The following is a 17,974-nucleotide window of genomic DNA, read 5'->3' on the forward strand; positions in this document are numbered from 1 at the left end:
GCCTACCTCCACCACAACATTTCTCAGGTGATCCCAGTGCATGTGATGGGTTCCTGACTCAATGCTCTCTCACATTTGAATTACAACCATCTTCCTTCCCCTCAAATCGGGCCAAGATCGCATATGTTATCACCCTCCTTTCTGGCAAGGCTCTTTCTTGGGCAACAGCAGTCTGGAAGGCACAGGCACCCTTCTGTTCAAGTTATTCTGTGTTTGAAAAGGAGTTCAAGCGAGTCTTTGACCACCCCCTCAGTGGCCGGCAAGCCTCTAAGAGACTTCTCACCCTCCGACAAGGTAATGGCAGCGCGGCTGAATATGCCATACAGTTTCGGACAGTTGCAGCAGGGAGCGGCTGGAACGACGAGGCCCTCATGGTGTGCTTCCTGAATGGTCTGTCTGAGGCAATCAAGGATGATATGGCTACCAGAGAACCTGCTCGTGATCTCGAGACCCTCATGGATCAAGCAATCCGGCTGGATAATCACCTGAGGGAGAGAAGCCTGAACCGGCCATCTGTTTCCACATTGTCTGCCAGTCCAGCACTTGCTCAAATGCTACCAGTCCCCCACGAGTCCTCGGAACCCATGCAATTGGGAAGGACAAGGCCTTCCCCATCAGAACGAGACCGTCGCATGAGAGAGCGCTGTTGTCTATATTGTGGAGTGTATGGTCATTTTCGCTCTGCCTGCCCCGAGCTTTCGGGAAACGCCCGGTCCCGTACAGGCAAGGAAGGACTGTAACGGGAGTTACACGCACAGCTTCACCTTCCAACTCTGGATTGTTCCTTCCCATCACACTCACTTGGGGAGATCAAAAACACCAACTCCAGGCATTGATTGATTCTGGTGCTGCCGGGAATTTCATGGATATTTCCTTTGCCAAAAGTCTCCAGATTCCTATTAATTCCCTTCCTGCTCCCCTAACTGCGACAGCCTTGGATGGAAGACTGTTAGCTCCAGGGAAAATAACCCACCTCACCTCTTTCCTTGGTCTCGTCACTTACCAGCACCAGGAGAGAATGTGCTTTCACCTTATACAGACTCCAGAGTTTCCTATTATCCTCAGTCACCCCTGGCTCCTCCAGCATAACCCACACTTTGACTGGTCCACTGGCGCTGTTCTCAGCTGGGGTCCCACCTGTCAGACTACATGCTTGGCCCAGAATTCCCCTGATCTTGTTCTCGAGTCCCAAGAAACCCTAGATCTGTCTCAAGTCCCTGCTCAGTACCACCACCTCAAAGCAGTGTTCAGCAAAAGGAAGGCCACCTCCTTACCTCCTCATCGCCCCTATGATTGCGCCATTGAGCTGCTCCCAGGAACCTGTCCCCCCAGAGGTCGTATATTCTCTTTGTCTCCCCCCGAACGAACTGCTATGGATAAATACATTAACGAATCCCTTGCGGCAGGTATCATCCAACCATCCACTTCCCCTGCTGGAGCTGGATTCTTTTTCATTGGGAAGAATGATGGCAGACTCTGGCCATGTATTGATTACAGGGGCCTTAATAAGATCACTATTCGAAACCGCTATCCCTTGCCATTAATGACCACTGCTCTCGAAATTCTGCAAGAAGCCTCCATCTTCACTAAGCTTGACTTGCGCAATGTCTACCATCTCGTGCGCATCAGGCAAGGAGATGAATGGAAGACCACCTTCAACACGCCCACTGGGCACTATGAATATTTGGTTATGCCCTTCGGTCTCACCAATGCTCCTGCAGTATTTCAAGCTCTCATTAATGATGTTCTCAGAGACATGCTCAACCAATTTGTGTTTGTCTACTTGGACGATATCCTCATCTTCTCGAGTTCCCTCCAAGAACATGTAAAACACGTCAGAAAGGTTCTCAGACGTCTTCTTGATAACCATCTTTATGTTAAACCTGAGAAATGCGAGTTCCATGTGACCAAAGTTCAGTTCCTGGGGTTCATTATCAAGCCTGGCCAGATACAAATGGACCCTCAAAAGGTTCAAGCAGTTGTGGATTGGCCCTCCCCCTCGACGGTAAAGGAAGTACAGCGTTTCCTTGGTTTCACCAATTTTTATCGCAAGTTCATCCGGAACTTCAGTACTGTGGTGGCTCCTTTATCTGCCCTCACCAAGGGGAACACAACCAGCTTTAATTGGGGACATGAAGCAGAGTTGGCCTTCAGCAAACTCAAAAGCCATTTTACCTCTGCACCTATTCTCATTCTCCCTAACCCAGATAAACCCTTCATCGTGGAGGTCGATGCTTCGGACGTAGGGGTTAGAGCTGTGCTGTCCCAAAGAGGGGAGGACAACAAGTTGCATCCATGTGCATTCCTTTCCACCGCCTTACACCGACTGAGACGAACTATCATGTAGGGGATCGAGGGTTACTGGCAGTTAAGCTAGTGCTTGAAGAGTGGACAGCACTAATTTATTAATTTGCAGAGTTGAGTAATGTTACTTTTAAATGTAACGTGCTTGATTATTAATTATTATATTACTGTTTGATAGTTATTTTGGGAACACTTTGGAGCACTGACTCTGTGAATCGTTTAACTACAAAAAACCTTCAAAAGAACCCAGACACTAAAATTAATCGAATCTATATTTACACTCTCTTGTACCTGTGGTGACCAGTCGAGGCAGGTGACGACTCTGTGTTTGGACCAGCGTTCGTCTGCAAACTGTCTGTTCATTGAGAGTTTCGCCCCATCCTGAGACTCCCTGAGAGAAACAGGTACAATGCAACAACAAATTACACAGTCATCACAAACCAGAGACTGATAAAACCAGAGACTGATACACACAATCACACACTCTCTCTCTCTCCTCACCCCTCTTTGTCCTGAAGATCTCTTCCGCTGTAATCAAAAAATACGTCCACCTGCTCGGAGAGCGCGCGCTCCATGATACGAGAGCTGTGGTCAAAGAAGGTTGTGAACTCTTCAGAGTGAAGAATCTGTTGTTTCTCTTCCTCAGTCAGCTCATGAGGGGGTGCTACAATACACAGAATGAGTTTTTGTTTTTTAACATGATTATTCAGTGTTAGTATTCAGCTGAATTTCAAGTCTTATAAACACCTTTTCTGGAACAGAGAGTCCTAATTTGCAAAAACGTGCCCAGTTTTTAGAGCTACGTTAATAAAAAAAATAAAAATTTTAATTAGTGCTGTCGATTCACGCATTAATTCAGTGCAATTATATATAAAAAAAATAACGTGTTAAAAATGCACAATTAATCATGTCCCAGGACCGTAATAAAAGATATTCCTACAAGGGTTGTGACCCATTCAGGATTGAATGAAGAATGCCAATTCAATTCCAGAATTTGGATAGAATTTGAATTGAGGTAGCAAAAAATTCATTTTACTATTTTTAAGTTTATTTTTTTTAAATAATACATTTGATTTTTCAGTATAACATGAAACATGTTCTCATATTATCATATGCATAACAAATGGGGTATTTCCTGAAACATTACACTATAACAAGTGTTTTTATATCAAGTAAACAAAAACATTGAAAGATTTACTAGATTATTGTAGTGTTTTGCTTGGCAACTTTCAGGAATGCATAGCAGGGAGTTGGATAAATGTATTTAATTGAGTTCAGATTGGTCAACACAAAATGTTTATGGGGTTCAGTCCCAATTTGTTGGTTGTTATCCTTATCGTGTTTAACGTACCAGGTGTCGAGTTCTGTCACTGTGTGTGCCATTTTAAAATACTTTATATATTTTTTTTATTTCATGTGATGAGTAAAGATGTGATATTATTGTTTTAAGACAGCAAGCACATCACTTTCCATGAAATACATGTTTGTAGAAATGTACATGAGATGCTCAGAATATTTAACAGTTTTAAACCATCTAATAAAGGAAGCAATTTTAATAGTACAAGGATGACAGTTTAAGAAATCTACTTAAAGTTACTTAATTCAAATATGTATTTGTTAAATATGTCAAATTAATATGAACTATGTACAGCTAATTTGTAAAAGTCATGGCAGGCTGAAATTTTAAGTTGAGTTTAGTTAAAATCAATGCAAATTTAATTTCTTTAAGTTCTATAAACAACCATTTTTACACTATTAATAATGAATAATAAATGTAAGAAAGTACAATAATGTTTAAAATGCCACCTATAGAAATTTGTATTGCTTTTCTTTCACTATATTTAATACATTTTCATTTTATGGACAGTGGTGGAAAAATACTTAATTTCCAGGTGTGCTAATTTGCTCAATATATTAAACAATCAATAGATAATAAATTTTTTTATTTATTTTTTATGAAGTTATCTGAAAACAACTTGGTGGACCATTTCTGGTGCTGTACAGCAAAAACAAAATCTTTTGATGGCTATGTTAATTAATTTATTTTTAGAGAGAAATCATGTCCATAAGTAAAAGTATAAAAAAAATTAATAATCTACATATTAGGGAATAAATAGGCATACTTGATAATGTAATTATTTGTCAAAAAATTTGACTTGGACTAATGAAATTGTGTAGTCTGACTGTGTTGAATTTATTTGAATTGCAGTTCAGTAAATTCAACTTCCTATCATTCCAATTCAAGTTCCAATTCAACTTCCTGTGGGGTGTGGCCAATTCAATTCAAATTCCAACTCATGAATTGAAAGGGTGTTAATTCTGAAATTCTGAATTTTGCCCCACCCTGCTTCCTACCGTCAGAGCAATTCAAGCTTGAATTACCACCTGTTTTCAGCAGTGGGCATTAAGCGAAACTCCATCTGTAAAGGAAATACACAGCTATACAGACAACAAACCACTAGTGACAGCACAAGATGAGAAAACGTTCTTGCATTCAAACAGCAGAACGGAGCTCAGTTCCAAATGCAGGGGACTAGAGATGTGTTTTTCAAAGTGTCGAACTATGTTCAACTTGACACTGCAACTTAAAAACACGGTGTTAATGACCCAATGCAATGAAAGTAAAACGCTCCAAATTTCGGACAAATTGATGAATTCAATTCCAAAATGAATTGCTGTAGACTGTTGGCTAATGATAGGCTTATGTAAATAACTATTTATAATTATTTAATCATATATTGAATTATATTTAAGGGCCTTTCTCAGCAAATATTTATATATGCAATTAATTGTGAGTAATTTGATTAATTAATTGGCATATCATGTAAAAAATGTAATCGATTGACAGCCCTAATTCTAATTAGACTGACATGTACTGTACATTTACGCTGTAAAAAATGTATAGTGAGGTAATCAAAAATATTTATTCATATGGTAACATCTAAATTAACTGATTATTTTCAATTCCAAACTGTTATTTAATATGACTAAATTTACCTGACAAATTAGTTTATACCAGCAAAAGTCATTTTTATGGGTTAAATCAAATACAAATAGATCATTAAAGGGTTAGTTCACCCAAAAATGAAAATTCTCTCATAATTTACTAACCCTCATGCCATCCCAGATGTGTATGACTGTCTTTCTACAGCAGACACAAATTAAGATTTTTAGAACAATATTTCTGCTCTGTAGGTCCATACAATGCAAGTAAATGGGTGCCAACTTTTTGAAGCTCCAAAATGTACATATAGCCATCATAAAAATAATCCATATGATTTCAGTGGTCTAATTAATGTCTTCTGAAGTGAAACACTGAGTGTATGTAAGTTCAGTAAGATCAGTATTTAAAACTTTTCATTTTTGGGTGAACTAGTCCTTTAAGGTAACAATTGCAGGTTACTACTTTTTTCAGTGTAGTTGTGTGTTCTTAAGACCTGCAAATGACTATAGAACCTGATTTTACACATGTTAAGGTATGTTTGAGAACGTTACCTTCCTCTTCCTCCTCCTGAGAGTCTTTCTCATCCTGCGGCTCCAGAACTGGCTGCGTCACAGCCAAATCTTCCTCGTCTTCCTCATCTGTAATCGACAACCATAGAATTTCGTTTTCTGTCAATATACACACTGGTGCATTAAAGAAAGGCAGTATGTGTGTATGCGAATCACCTTCTTTGGACTGAGTTTGTGTGGGTGTCTGGGTCTCTTTCGAGTATGACACAAGCTCTCTGGGCGGGAAGTCCACCTGTGTGACCTTTGACATGCCCAGCTTCAGAGGGCCACGTCTGAAGAAAATATAGACATACACTGTGAGATAAAAAGACTGTGAGGTAGTTGTATGATCACTGTAACAACAAAAAAACTTGTCAGTTACTTGGCAAATGAGCTGGACTAAAACATAATTGTTCAGTCAAAATAATACATTTTACAATAGAAATTGATCATGAAAAGCACACAAGAAACCTAAAATTCTTAGAAATCCATTTGTTGAGAGGTAGTTATGTGTCTGAATAGACAGAGTGGAAATTTCAAGAAGGTTTGGGGAGTCTAACCTCCTAAATTAAAGGAATAGTTCACCCAAAAATGAAAATTCTCTCATCATGTACTCACCCTCATGCCATCCCAGATGTGTATGACTTTGTTTCTTCTGCAGAACACAACATAGATTTCTAGAAGAACATCTCAGCTCTGTAGATCCATTCAATGCAAGTGAATGGTGACCAAAACTTTGAAGCATCAAAAAGCACATAAAAGCAGTCTATAAACTCCAGTGGTTTAATCCATGTCTTCAGAAGCGATATGATAGGTGTGGGTGAGAAACAGATTAAAAAACATTTTCTCCCCAATTTGGAGTGCCCAATTCCCAATGCGCTCTAATTCCTCATGGTGGCGTAGTGACTCGCCTCAATCCGGTTGGCGGAGGATGAATCTCAGTTGCCTCCACGTCTGAGACCTTCAATCCGTGCATCTTATCACTTGGCTTGTTGAGCACGTTACCGTGGAGAAGTAGCGAGTGTGGAGGCCCACGCAATTCTCCACGGCATCCACGCACAACTCACCACGTGCCCCACTAAGAGCGAGAACCACACATTACAGTGACCATGAGGAGGTTACCCCATGTAACTCTACACTCCCTAGCAACTGGGCCAATTTGGTTGCTTAGGAGACCTGGCTGGAGTCACTCAGCACGCCCTGGATTTGAACTCGCGACTCCAGGGGTAGTAGTCAGCGTCAATACTCGCTGAGCTACCCAGGCCCCAACAGATCAATATTTAAGTCCTTTTTTAGTATAAATTCTCTTCCCTGCCCAGTAGGTGGTGATATGCACAAAGAATGCATGTATGTGAAAGTTAAAGTGTACCTTCATAGTAAAAAAGGACTTAAATATTGAGCTGTTTCTCACCCACACCTATCATATAGATCATGAAGACATGGATTAAACCACTGGAGCTGTATGGATTCATTTTATGCTGTCTTTATGTTCTTTTTGGTGCTTCAAAGTTTTAGTCACCATTCACTTGCATTGAATGGTCCTACAAAGCTGAGATATTCTTCTAAAAATCTGCATTTGTGTTAAGCAGAAGAAAGAAACATCTTGGATGGCATGAGGATGAGTAAATGATGAGGGAATTTTACTTTTAGAGTGAACTATTCCTTTAAGGATCGAAGCCACACAAGATGTCAAATCATAAGGTTAGGTGTCTTAAAAAAAGTACATACTAAACTGTTTTCATTCTTATGATACATAAATAATATTTCAACATTATGTTAGTCAAAGTCAATGTATAATAGACACACTGTCTGTCTACATTAAGAGTGCTGTTTGGTTTATCATGACTGTCCATGAAAACAGAAGATAGACAGCAACAGAGAGATTGGACAAATATAACAGAAGGATAAAATGAGTAAATGCAGGATACTAACAGAGAAGAGAGTGTAAGTAAAGCACAGCAGGAGTGATGTTAATGACAGAGAGAGACAGAGAGTAGTACCCGAGCTGGGAGTCTGAATGGAGCAGAAGTGTAGAAGGGTCAGAGTCCCAGTGAAGAGTCCTGTTAGACACAAACACAAGTAGACATGCATGCAGACAGATATAAAGGAGAGCCGTTATAAGAGTTGCCATTCCAATACAATGTTATCCACACAAATAAACATAAGCATGCACACACACACACACACACACACCTTGTAAGGTGAGTTTCACACACAACAAAACGCAATATAGTGATTAGAAATCAATTGCAATGGTTTCGAATGTGGCGAATCCAGTCAGAATTTAGACTCAGAACTATCCATTTGAGAATCTTACTTTTACTCTTTTGAGTGTTTTGTTTATAAACTAAATTCTTTTTTTTTTCTTTTTTTTTGCACTGATGCCACATTTATTTATTTATTTTTTATAATCTTATTTTTGGTTTGCGTCCATCAATTTCCAAATAAAATGAGAAAATAACCAAATGTCATGAAATACCTTTTAATTTGTAAAGATTTTATGAAAGAATTTAATTCACTGGACTATCAAAAATAACTATGTCAGGGTTTATTTTTGCGATAATGGCCAGCTGAATGTAAAATCATCTTGCTTATTACAAAGCTACTTAATGAAAAAAGTAAATAAATGAATATTAAATATTGATTTGAAACTACACCTTCAAAATTTATTTGTCAAGTAACCTAAAAAATGTGCTTCATGTGATATATCTAAATTAACTGGTTTTATTTCATTTAAAAAATGTATTTAATTTGACTAAATCAGTCTAACTACCGTACATTAGGTTACACCAACGAAAGTCATTTTTTAAGGCTGAGATCAAGTAGAAACAGATCATGGTAACAATTGCACATTACCATGTTTTACAGTGTAGCACAATGTAAGAGATCAGCTGCAAGGGATAAAAGTAAATAATACAGTTTAGAGGTAATTACACAACAATATTTGACCTCAGAATGCCGGGATTGCTGTAACAGAAGCAAGTAATCCAGAGAGCTGTGTAATAACTAAGGTAAACACATATACACATACACACAAAAATAACTTTCACTATTGTCAGATTTACTCAATCATCTCTTGTTCATATTACTCATAAAATTCATGTAATCAAGGGAACTTAAATTAAATGAGTTGATTCAACTAAAAAGTGTCTTGTCAGCTTTACTTAATCTATGTGAATTGGGACAACATGAATATTTTTTGTTTGGTTAACTGAAACTGGGCAGAGAATTTCTAGTTCCTAACATACTTTGCATGAGACTCAACAGGGAGAGTAAATGTTTAAATTAAGTGTTATTGTATGTGTTTTTGTGCAAGATGAATGTAAAGGGGGAGATGTGTTAGTGTTTAATGTTTTGAGATCTAGAAGAATTTCTGCTATGTACATTTTGAGTATTCTACATAATTTTGCTTTATCCATTGAGCAATTGCTGTGCTAACCATAGCATAGTGACCAAGTTGCACTCAGTAGTGCTTTCCATCAGTATGTATTAAGCATGCTAACATTTCCTGTCACTAGCTAGCATGTCACTAAAAGAGTTTCATTTAAGTTATTTTGACATGTTAAATTTTGTTGGGTTTACTTGATTCAGTTAGGTTCCCTCTACTTGAAGTATATAAGTTGAAATTACATGGCATTTCAAACATGTATTGTCCATGATTAAATTAAGTTCAGCCAAAGAGTTATTTTTGTGTACCGTTCCCACTGTAAAAAGTGGTAAACTGCAATAGGTGCTATTTCTACTTGATCAAACCCTTAAATGTAACTTTGTTGGTGTAGCCTAATGTATTCCGGTTGATTCGGTGATGTTAAATAATATTTTTGTCTTAACTAAAACCAGTTAATTTAAATGTTACCACATGAATCACTTTTTAGGTTAACAATTTTATCACTGTATAATATTACTAATACTGTGATAAAAGGTTTTGGTCATACCGCCCACTCTTGGTGTTTATGATGTTCTATGTAAGTGTATACATGTATGCGTCTCACCTGGGCTCCGTCCCACCATCTCCTGAGTCCTGACTGCCCGTTTCGCTGGGTGTGCCCACTGATTTGGCAGAGGGGGACATGGGAGGGGGGACTAAATAATGAAAAAAACACGTATCCTCTGTTACCACGCGCAGAGGTTGCACTAGGTCACACAAACGCGTGTGCATGCATGCGCACACATACGTACGCAGGGGCGGGATGAGGAGGGGGGCATTTGGAACAAAACAAAAAGAGCATAAACATTCAAACGAAGAAAAATCAAATCGGGAAGCAATGGACAAACGACAAACGAGAATGGGATGGTAATAAAAGCGGTGAGGCAACAAAGTCAAGGAGGATTGAGCCAAAAAAAAGAGAAGACAAAAGGGCAGAGGTTAATATTCATGCAGGATTCCCATGCATTAATAAGACATTAGTGCTCATTCCAAATATAAAGAAAAACATTTCATGAGGGCTGAGGGTGTAATGGCCAATACAATAGACCAGTTGACCATCTAAACCATCTCAAACCAGCTAAGACCAGAAAACCACTTTAAGCTGGTTTAAGCAGTTTTTATCAGAAGGGAAAGTAATAGATTACTAGTATGAAAATAATTTCTGTAATTAACACTTTTTATAGTTGTAAACACTCAAGTAATTGTATAATCTCTGTTGTTTCGTACCCATGGAGGCATCAACGATCCCCATGCTCTGCAGCAGAGCCTCCGCCTCCCTCCTCTTCCTCTCCAGATCAGAGTCATCTTGAGGAGGAGACGCGCCCTCCTTACGCTCATCCAACTATAGCAGGAGTGAAAGAGAGTTTCAACACAAACACAATCAGAGACACAATAATTGCAGTTACAGAGAGTACATCTCACCTCTTTCTTTTTGCGTTCTTCCTCTTTCCTCTTCTTCTCTTCTCTCATCTGAGCCAGTCGCTGCTTCTTTCGCTCTAACTCTGCTTTCAGCTCACTTTTGTCTGACATTCTGAAGACAGACACAAACACACATTTATAAAACAAGTCTTCCAAGTACATTTGCAAAGAAATCCATTCAAAGGCTCATTGCCTGGCAATGATTTAATAGTACACATGTTTGTAGGTACAGTAGATCCCCGAGATAGTACTGTGTGTTCGGTAGTATTATTTAGGACACAGTACCTTAAAGGGATAGTTCACCTAAAACTGAAAATTCTCTCATCATTTATTCACCCTCATGCCATCCCAGATGTGTATGACTTTCTTTCTTCTACTGAACACAAATTAAAATTTTTAGAAGAATATCTCAGCTCTATAGGTTCATACAATGCAAGTGAATGGTGACCAAAACTTTGAAGCTCCAAAAAGCACATAAATGCAGCATAAAGTAACCCATATGACTCCAGTGGTTTAATCCATGTCTTTAGAAGTGATATGATAGGTGTGGGTGAGAAACAGATCAATATTTAAGTCCTTTTTTTTGCTATAAATCTCCACTTTCACTTATACATTATTCTTCTATTGTTTTTGGTTTTTCTTTGTGCATACTTCGTGCATTATTTTGATTTGCATTCTTCGTGCATACCGCCACCTACTGGGAAGGGACTGGGAGGAGAATTTATAGTACAGGCGTCGGTAATACTTCATAACAACTTTAACCCTTAGGGGCATTTTTATTTATTTATTTTTAGCATTTTGGCTGTGTTAATGCCAATGGCATAACTTTTTTCCAAAAGTGTGTATTTTTGGGGGAATTTTGATATTTCAACCTCAGTTCCTATAATACATCTATATACACTGTGTACACAAAATAGTTACACTCAGGACCTTAAGGACAAAAATGTCCTCATTGAAACCCATTAAAGATGCAATATTTGATCCCAGTGTCATTAAAGCATATAATCATGAATTCTATGATATTATGCTTTCATTATGGAGCCCTGGCTTCAAAATGTAAATATTTAATATTTTCCACCAGATGGGGCCATTTTTCTCATGTTTAGCCTATGGAGCAAATACATGCTTTTTTCCTATTTTCTGTTTGCTGTATTATAGAGCACTGCAGGCTAAATTGAATATATGATGCAGCTAAAATTGTGTTGGTGTGTTGGTATGGATGTCAGAGTGTGTGTTGTATGTGTGTATTGAGAAATGTGTGTGTATGTGTGTGTGTAAAAAACAACAGTGGCATTATATAAACAAACTGGCATTTAAAGGGTTAAAATCCTGAAATTTAATAAATATTTGGTAGTTATGATCAGGACTGATGTTGGTTAAAAAAAATTAACTTGTTGAAAGTGGACAATAATATTAATATATAATATTATTATGACAGTTTTTTGTCCTCTAAGGACCTCTGAGTAACTTTTTTTATTGACGCACAAGGGTTAAAATATTTAGGCCTCTTAACAGACTTTATATAGTGCTTAACAGATTAGTAGTTTATGTACGCTCATATGTTGATAATTATGAAAATGTAACTATATTATAATTATATAATCATTAAAATAACATTTATGAAATTTCTAAGGAACTGTTTGAAACCCAGATAACTAATATGTTTAGCATTATTTGTAAGGGATAATAAGCTGGTCGTTAAATAAGTTGACATGAAATATTGATATTTCATAAAACATTTGCGTTGAAGTTATGTTATTATGTGTGAAGAAATAAATCTTGGAGTCTAGAAACACCTAAATTCCACCGGTTTGCGTCGGAGTTTTGTTGGTGTTTATTTTGCGAAAATGACGTTCTGACTTCTTGCCAAATAAATAAATAAATAAATAAATAAATAGACATGAAACATTGATTTGAGTAGAAATAATTGTTTTACTAGCTTACCCGTAGAATCGATAATCAAGCATTCCAGAGAGCCGTATAATAAAATGTTATAATGTTATTATGATAACGTAAAGTTATTTGAAACAACTGTGATTGGTCCAACTTAACCAGCGATGAGAAAATAAGAGTATATATATCACTCACTCACACACACACACACACACACACACACACACACACACACACACACACACACGGCACTCCTGTAAAGAGTCCCGGATGGTCAGTCAATATGGCTGCATGGCGAAAAATCCGGTTCAAGCTCGTAAACTAACATAAAAGCATAATTTGAAAAGCATAATTAAGATTGCGCTCATAAATCACATTGAATGTTATCATTTATACAGCCCGCGCGTGACTTTTCGGCTGAAGCGCGCGCCTAGCCGCAATTACGTTAAATAAATCACACGTCCAGTTATAACATTGTCGTTATTAAAAGCATTTAGAATACAAAAAACATCTCTGGCAGTGTTTGTATGCTTTCTTTACGTTAAATCCGAGACATACATTATAAGTTATAATGTAAAATCACAGCGGAGACGTCAGACGGTGTCTCCTTGATTTTAGGTGAATCAATGCAAAAACCATTATCATCAAAAACACAATAATGCATGTCAAACTGCATTTCAATATCATGAACCCTACTGTTTATTGATGCAAAATGAGTAGTCTTACTTGAAATAAACGTGTGTTCCGGTTTGAGGTTGTTCTGGGGAGGATTATTGTTCTAATAACTTATCCTCTTCTCTTGTTGTGACAGCAGCACTGGATGTGTCTGACTCCGGGATGCGGCTACGGGAGCCGAGACGAGTCTCTTCCCAAAGAAACCGAATGAGGCATTTCATATAGTGGCCACTAGAGGGCACACTTTTCCCTTCATTGATTAGTGAGTGATTTGTTTAAAAATTACAGTTAATTTTTTTATTTTTTTTTTTTTTTTTTGGAGTAAAACTTTTTAAATGGGGAACAATTACTGAGTGCACCTTTAAATATTGATCTGTTTCTCACCCACACCAATCATATCACTTCTGAAGATATTGATTTAACCACTGGAGTCTTATGGCTTACTTTTATGCTGCATTAATGTGCTTTTTGGAGCTTCAAATTTCTGGTCACCATTCACTTGCATTGTATGGACCTACAGCTGAAATATAAAAATATAAATCTTCTGTTGTGTTCTGCTGAAGAAAGAAAGTCATACACATGTGGATGACATTAGGGTGAGTAAAATTAAGAGAGAATTCTCATTATTCCTTTAACTGCAAATACATTTATGAACAAAATGAATGAAAACCAAGGGAAAAATAAACAATTTCTTAAACAATATTTGGTAACATGTTACAATAAGTTTCCATTCATTAACATTGGTTAATGCATTATGTATCATAAACAAACCATTAACTATATATTTTTTACAGCATTAATTAATCTTTGTTAATGTTAGTTCATAAAAATGCAATTGTTCATTGTTAGTTCATGTTAGTTCAAAGTGCATTAACCAATGTTAACAAACAGAACTTTTGATTTGAAAAATGTATTAGTATATGTTGAAATTAACATTAAAAAAGATTAATAAATGCTTAAAAAGTATTTTAGTTCAAGTTAACTAATGTTTTTAACTAATGTTAACAAATGGAACCTTATTGTAAAGTGTTACCCAATATTTTTATGAATAAAATCACATGTACTTTAGAGATAGTTAACAATGACAAATGAAATATTAAAAACAAATATAACATAAAATAAATTAATAAAATAAACTTTATAAGATGCAAGAGATTACAACACAAATACCACCAAAATTAATGGAAAACAAGAGAAAAATATTCATATTCACACAATTTTCTAAACAATTTTTTTATTAGGCTAATAAAGACAAACTTACTGAAGATATAGTAAATGATGATAAGTGATATTTATACAGTAAATACAACTAAATGACACACAACACACACACACACAAATAAAAATAAAATAAAAAACTTTATAAGATGCAAGAGATTACAACACCTAAAGGAAAAATTATACATCCACATGCATTTTTAAAATGTATATTTTTTATTCATAAAATCAAACTTATTTAAGAGATAGTAAGCAATGACAAATTATATTTTTAAATACAACTAAATTACATACATGATCAAATAAAACTAAAACAATGAACAATAAACATACATAATTATAACAAAAACAAAACAAAAGTTATGATCAATAGAATAGAATGTATATCTGGTAAAGTTTATGTGATAATGCTGTAAATCAGGTCTTATCTCTCTCTCTCTCTCTCTCTCTCTCTCTCTCTCTCTCTATATATAGTGATGTTTATAATGTATTGATGCATGTATGTACATTTACAGTAATTCACCTGAATATCACAATTAATAGTTAAAAAATATTAATCAAAACCTTGATATACTGCCTCAACTAAAGAATATTGTACTTTTAATGACCTTCTATTTGTTTGTATGGTCTATTCATTGGTACACTATAGCAATACTTGAAAGCATAGCACTAAAAACTTAAAATGCTCCTCTTCAAGAAGCCAAATAAGGTCTTCAGGGAGACTCACATAATATCTGTCAAGCTGAATTGAAACACAAAAGAGAAAAGTAAAACTGTCATCACACAATTTTTTTCAAACCACACCCTCTTACCAGTGCAATTGCAGATTTCATTCGTCAAGGGTTGTGAATTTGTTATATAAGGGGAAATATGACAACAACCTGCTTGCTGATTCTTGTGCATAATTCAGGAACTTTGATTATGTCATTTGTGTCTGTGTGTTGAGTTGTGAGATGAGCAAGTCCATATAACCCACACCTCTGCTGTCTTTTGCTATATAACAATGGCTTTAAAGGGTGGTTGTAGTTTCTATGGCAACATGACAATGACTAAAATCAGGTTATGTGTTAGCAGGTGCATGAACATGCATGTTTCTACAGTATGTGAAGGTGTTGCAGTACTTGCGGTCTTATTTTTATAACCCCACATCAATCACATAGCTACATATCTAACAAAATATATTTGCAGCAGGCACAGAAGACAGACACACTGCAGTCACCTGTAACCACATTCACACACACCAAAACATTCATTTTAAAATATTTATAATATACATTTATATATATATTATGTGTATTTTAACACTTTCTATTAAATATTATTCATTATACATATGGAAACTTGTTTAGGGAGATCATGCAATCATGCAAAAGAAAAAGCCACTCATTTTCTGTTTGTTGTTTCTGTATAGTTATATTGTACCGAAATCAGAAAGCACTGCCCCAGTGGATAAAGCTGAAAATGTTATTGAGATTAAATGTCCATATGGTAGCGCCAAAAGCCAGTTGTATTTTTAGTTATAAATGATGTAATACATTCAACATGAATGCATATTTTATTAACTCTACCTCTAAATCCAAACCCTAACCCTAAACCTAACCGTCAGTGGAGTAAAAATGTAATTTTAGGGCAAAAATGCAACCTCTGAATCACACTCACCATTTTTTATATGTGAACGCAATTACTACCTGGTTCCCACAAGACCAAAATCTGTGTCTCAGAGGTTGCACGGACAATGCACTATTAGTAACGCCACATGAAAAGGTAAACACATTTAAATGAATGCAAAAATTTTGATGGGGGATGGCAGCGCTAGTCAGTAATGGGTCGATTTCAGCATACATGAACATTTGGAAGCAACATGTGGGTTTCCTGTGTGATTATCTATTAACACTTTGTAATCAGACCACCACACCTGAACTAAAGAGTCAAGAAATTAAAGGAATATTACAAGGTTTATTTCAGCTAATGTCCAACAGGTCTATGCTGTTGATTACCACAGAGAATAATTTTAACACGTGTGTATAAAATGAACTGGAAATGTGTTAACTTAGAACAGAAGCCTAGGAGGCAAGCAGACAGCATTGAGAATCATTGTTTAAAGCAATAGTAATAAAGGCATACTGTATAATCACTATGCATGATGAACATACCGAAATTTAAGCTGTTTTTCACTCTCAAATCAGATCATTGTAACATTATATTGTAAGCACGCAAATCCAATATGGTGACATGTCAATAATACCAAATCTCATGATGACTTCAATTTTGGTTTGTTCATTATACAAAGTAAACATATGACTTCAAAAGACTTGGAATATGACGTGCAAGTCACAGACTGATTTTATGACACTTTTATGTGCTTTTTTTAAGCTTTAAAGTGAGTCATTATCATCTGCTATTTTGTGGAAATCAGCAAATGCAACATTCTTACCATGATCTTCTTTTGTGTTCCACAGAATAAAGTCATGCAGTTTTATTTATCTATTTGATTTATTCTGCATTTGCTTCCCTTTTTAGTCTTAGCCACAAGCCAAGAAAATAGCAGTTGCGTGAGGTACCATGAAATGACTATTTTGCAAAATACCATATAGCAAAACCTTGTTGTTTCCATAAGTTAAGTTATGAAAAGATAAAGATATAACAGAATATAAACAGTGTCCGAAATAAACTTTTCCACAAAGGGGCAATTATAGTTAATCATAATTATAATAATTGTCCCCTGGATTTGATTTTCAAGTGTTTTTGTTTTTTATCTAAACATATAAAAAATATTCTGTGTCATCCTGTATTCAAATACTTCAGTTGAATCAATTCATTAACATTAACATAGATTTAGAATATATTACCTTCCACCTATAAAATTAAAACAACATAAAATCATATTTCATGTGATAATTTGTATAACTAGGCTTAGAATTAAATATAAGAACTATATCAGACAAAAAACAAAAAAAAATGTTTAGGAGAGTCGCGTGACGCCATGCGAGGGTCGGACGTTTGAACGGCGAGCTCTGTGCACTTTGCTAGTTTTTCATTCTTTTTGTGTCATAAACCGGTGAGATTCGATACACCCTGTTCCATAACTGTTCTATGAAGACAATATGTCAAAGAATTCAAAATCCTCAGGCTCTGGAGACATTAAAAGACACTTATGTGCTCAAGCTGACACCCCAGACAGGGCCGCACACCAGGGACTCGGTTTGGACTTTCGGCAGGAGAGATTCGGTGTCAGCTGTTGAGTATGTTGGCAATGCTGGCGAAGGTTGTAGCAGACTTGGAGGATCTTGCTGTAATACATCGATCAGTCACATCCTTGGAGACTAAATTCACTGAGTTGGTTACAAGAATGGGGGATGTCGAGAAATGGATCGATTATATGGAGTCTTTGGAGAGGGAATTAGCTGCTAATCCGCTAGCGACCAAAGTAGATTTGGAACACATTTGGGAAAAACTGGAAGACAGTGAGAATCATAATCGGCGAAACAACATCCGAATTGTTGGAATTCCTGAGAACGAAGAAGGCCGAGATATTGTGAAATTCCT

General features: G+C 36.4%; 1 protein-coding gene across 2 annotated transcripts in view; it reads right to left on the reverse strand.

The window, feature by feature from the left end:
• The window catches only part of LOC127448670 (cytoplasmic dynein 1 intermediate chain 2-like), a 35,473-nt gene extending 22,101 nt beyond the window's left edge, over positions 1–13,372 (reverse strand). Inside the window, exons 1-9 of one of the 2 annotated variants that reach the window (XM_051711384.1) lie at positions 13,262–13,372; positions 10,646–10,754; positions 10,451–10,565; positions 9,789–9,879; positions 7,797–7,856; positions 5,974–6,089; positions 5,800–5,886; positions 2,806–2,968; positions 2,596–2,695 (exon numbers count right to left, since the gene is read on the reverse strand). In XM_051711384.1, coding sequence (XP_051567344.1) covers positions 2,596–2,695; positions 2,806–2,968; positions 5,800–5,886; positions 5,974–6,089; positions 7,797–7,856; positions 9,789–9,879; positions 10,451–10,565; positions 10,646–10,753 — 840 coding nt within the window. In that variant the 5' untranslated portion in view covers position 10,754; positions 13,262–13,372. Of the gene's footprint in view, positions 1–2,595; positions 2,696–2,805; positions 2,969–5,799; positions 5,887–5,973; positions 6,090–7,796; positions 7,857–9,788; positions 9,931–10,450; positions 10,566–10,645; positions 10,755–13,261 lie in introns of both variants that reach the window. The other variant, XM_051711383.1, reaches the window with a different exon arrangement.
• Positions 13,373–17,974: the final 4,602 nt, after the last annotated feature.

This window comes from Myxocyprinus asiaticus, chromosome 12, assembly GCF_019703515.2.
Source record: "Myxocyprinus asiaticus isolate MX2 ecotype Aquarium Trade chromosome 12, UBuf_Myxa_2, whole genome shotgun sequence".
Lineage (NCBI taxonomy): Eukaryota > Metazoa > Chordata > Actinopteri > Cypriniformes > Catostomidae > Myxocyprinus > Myxocyprinus asiaticus.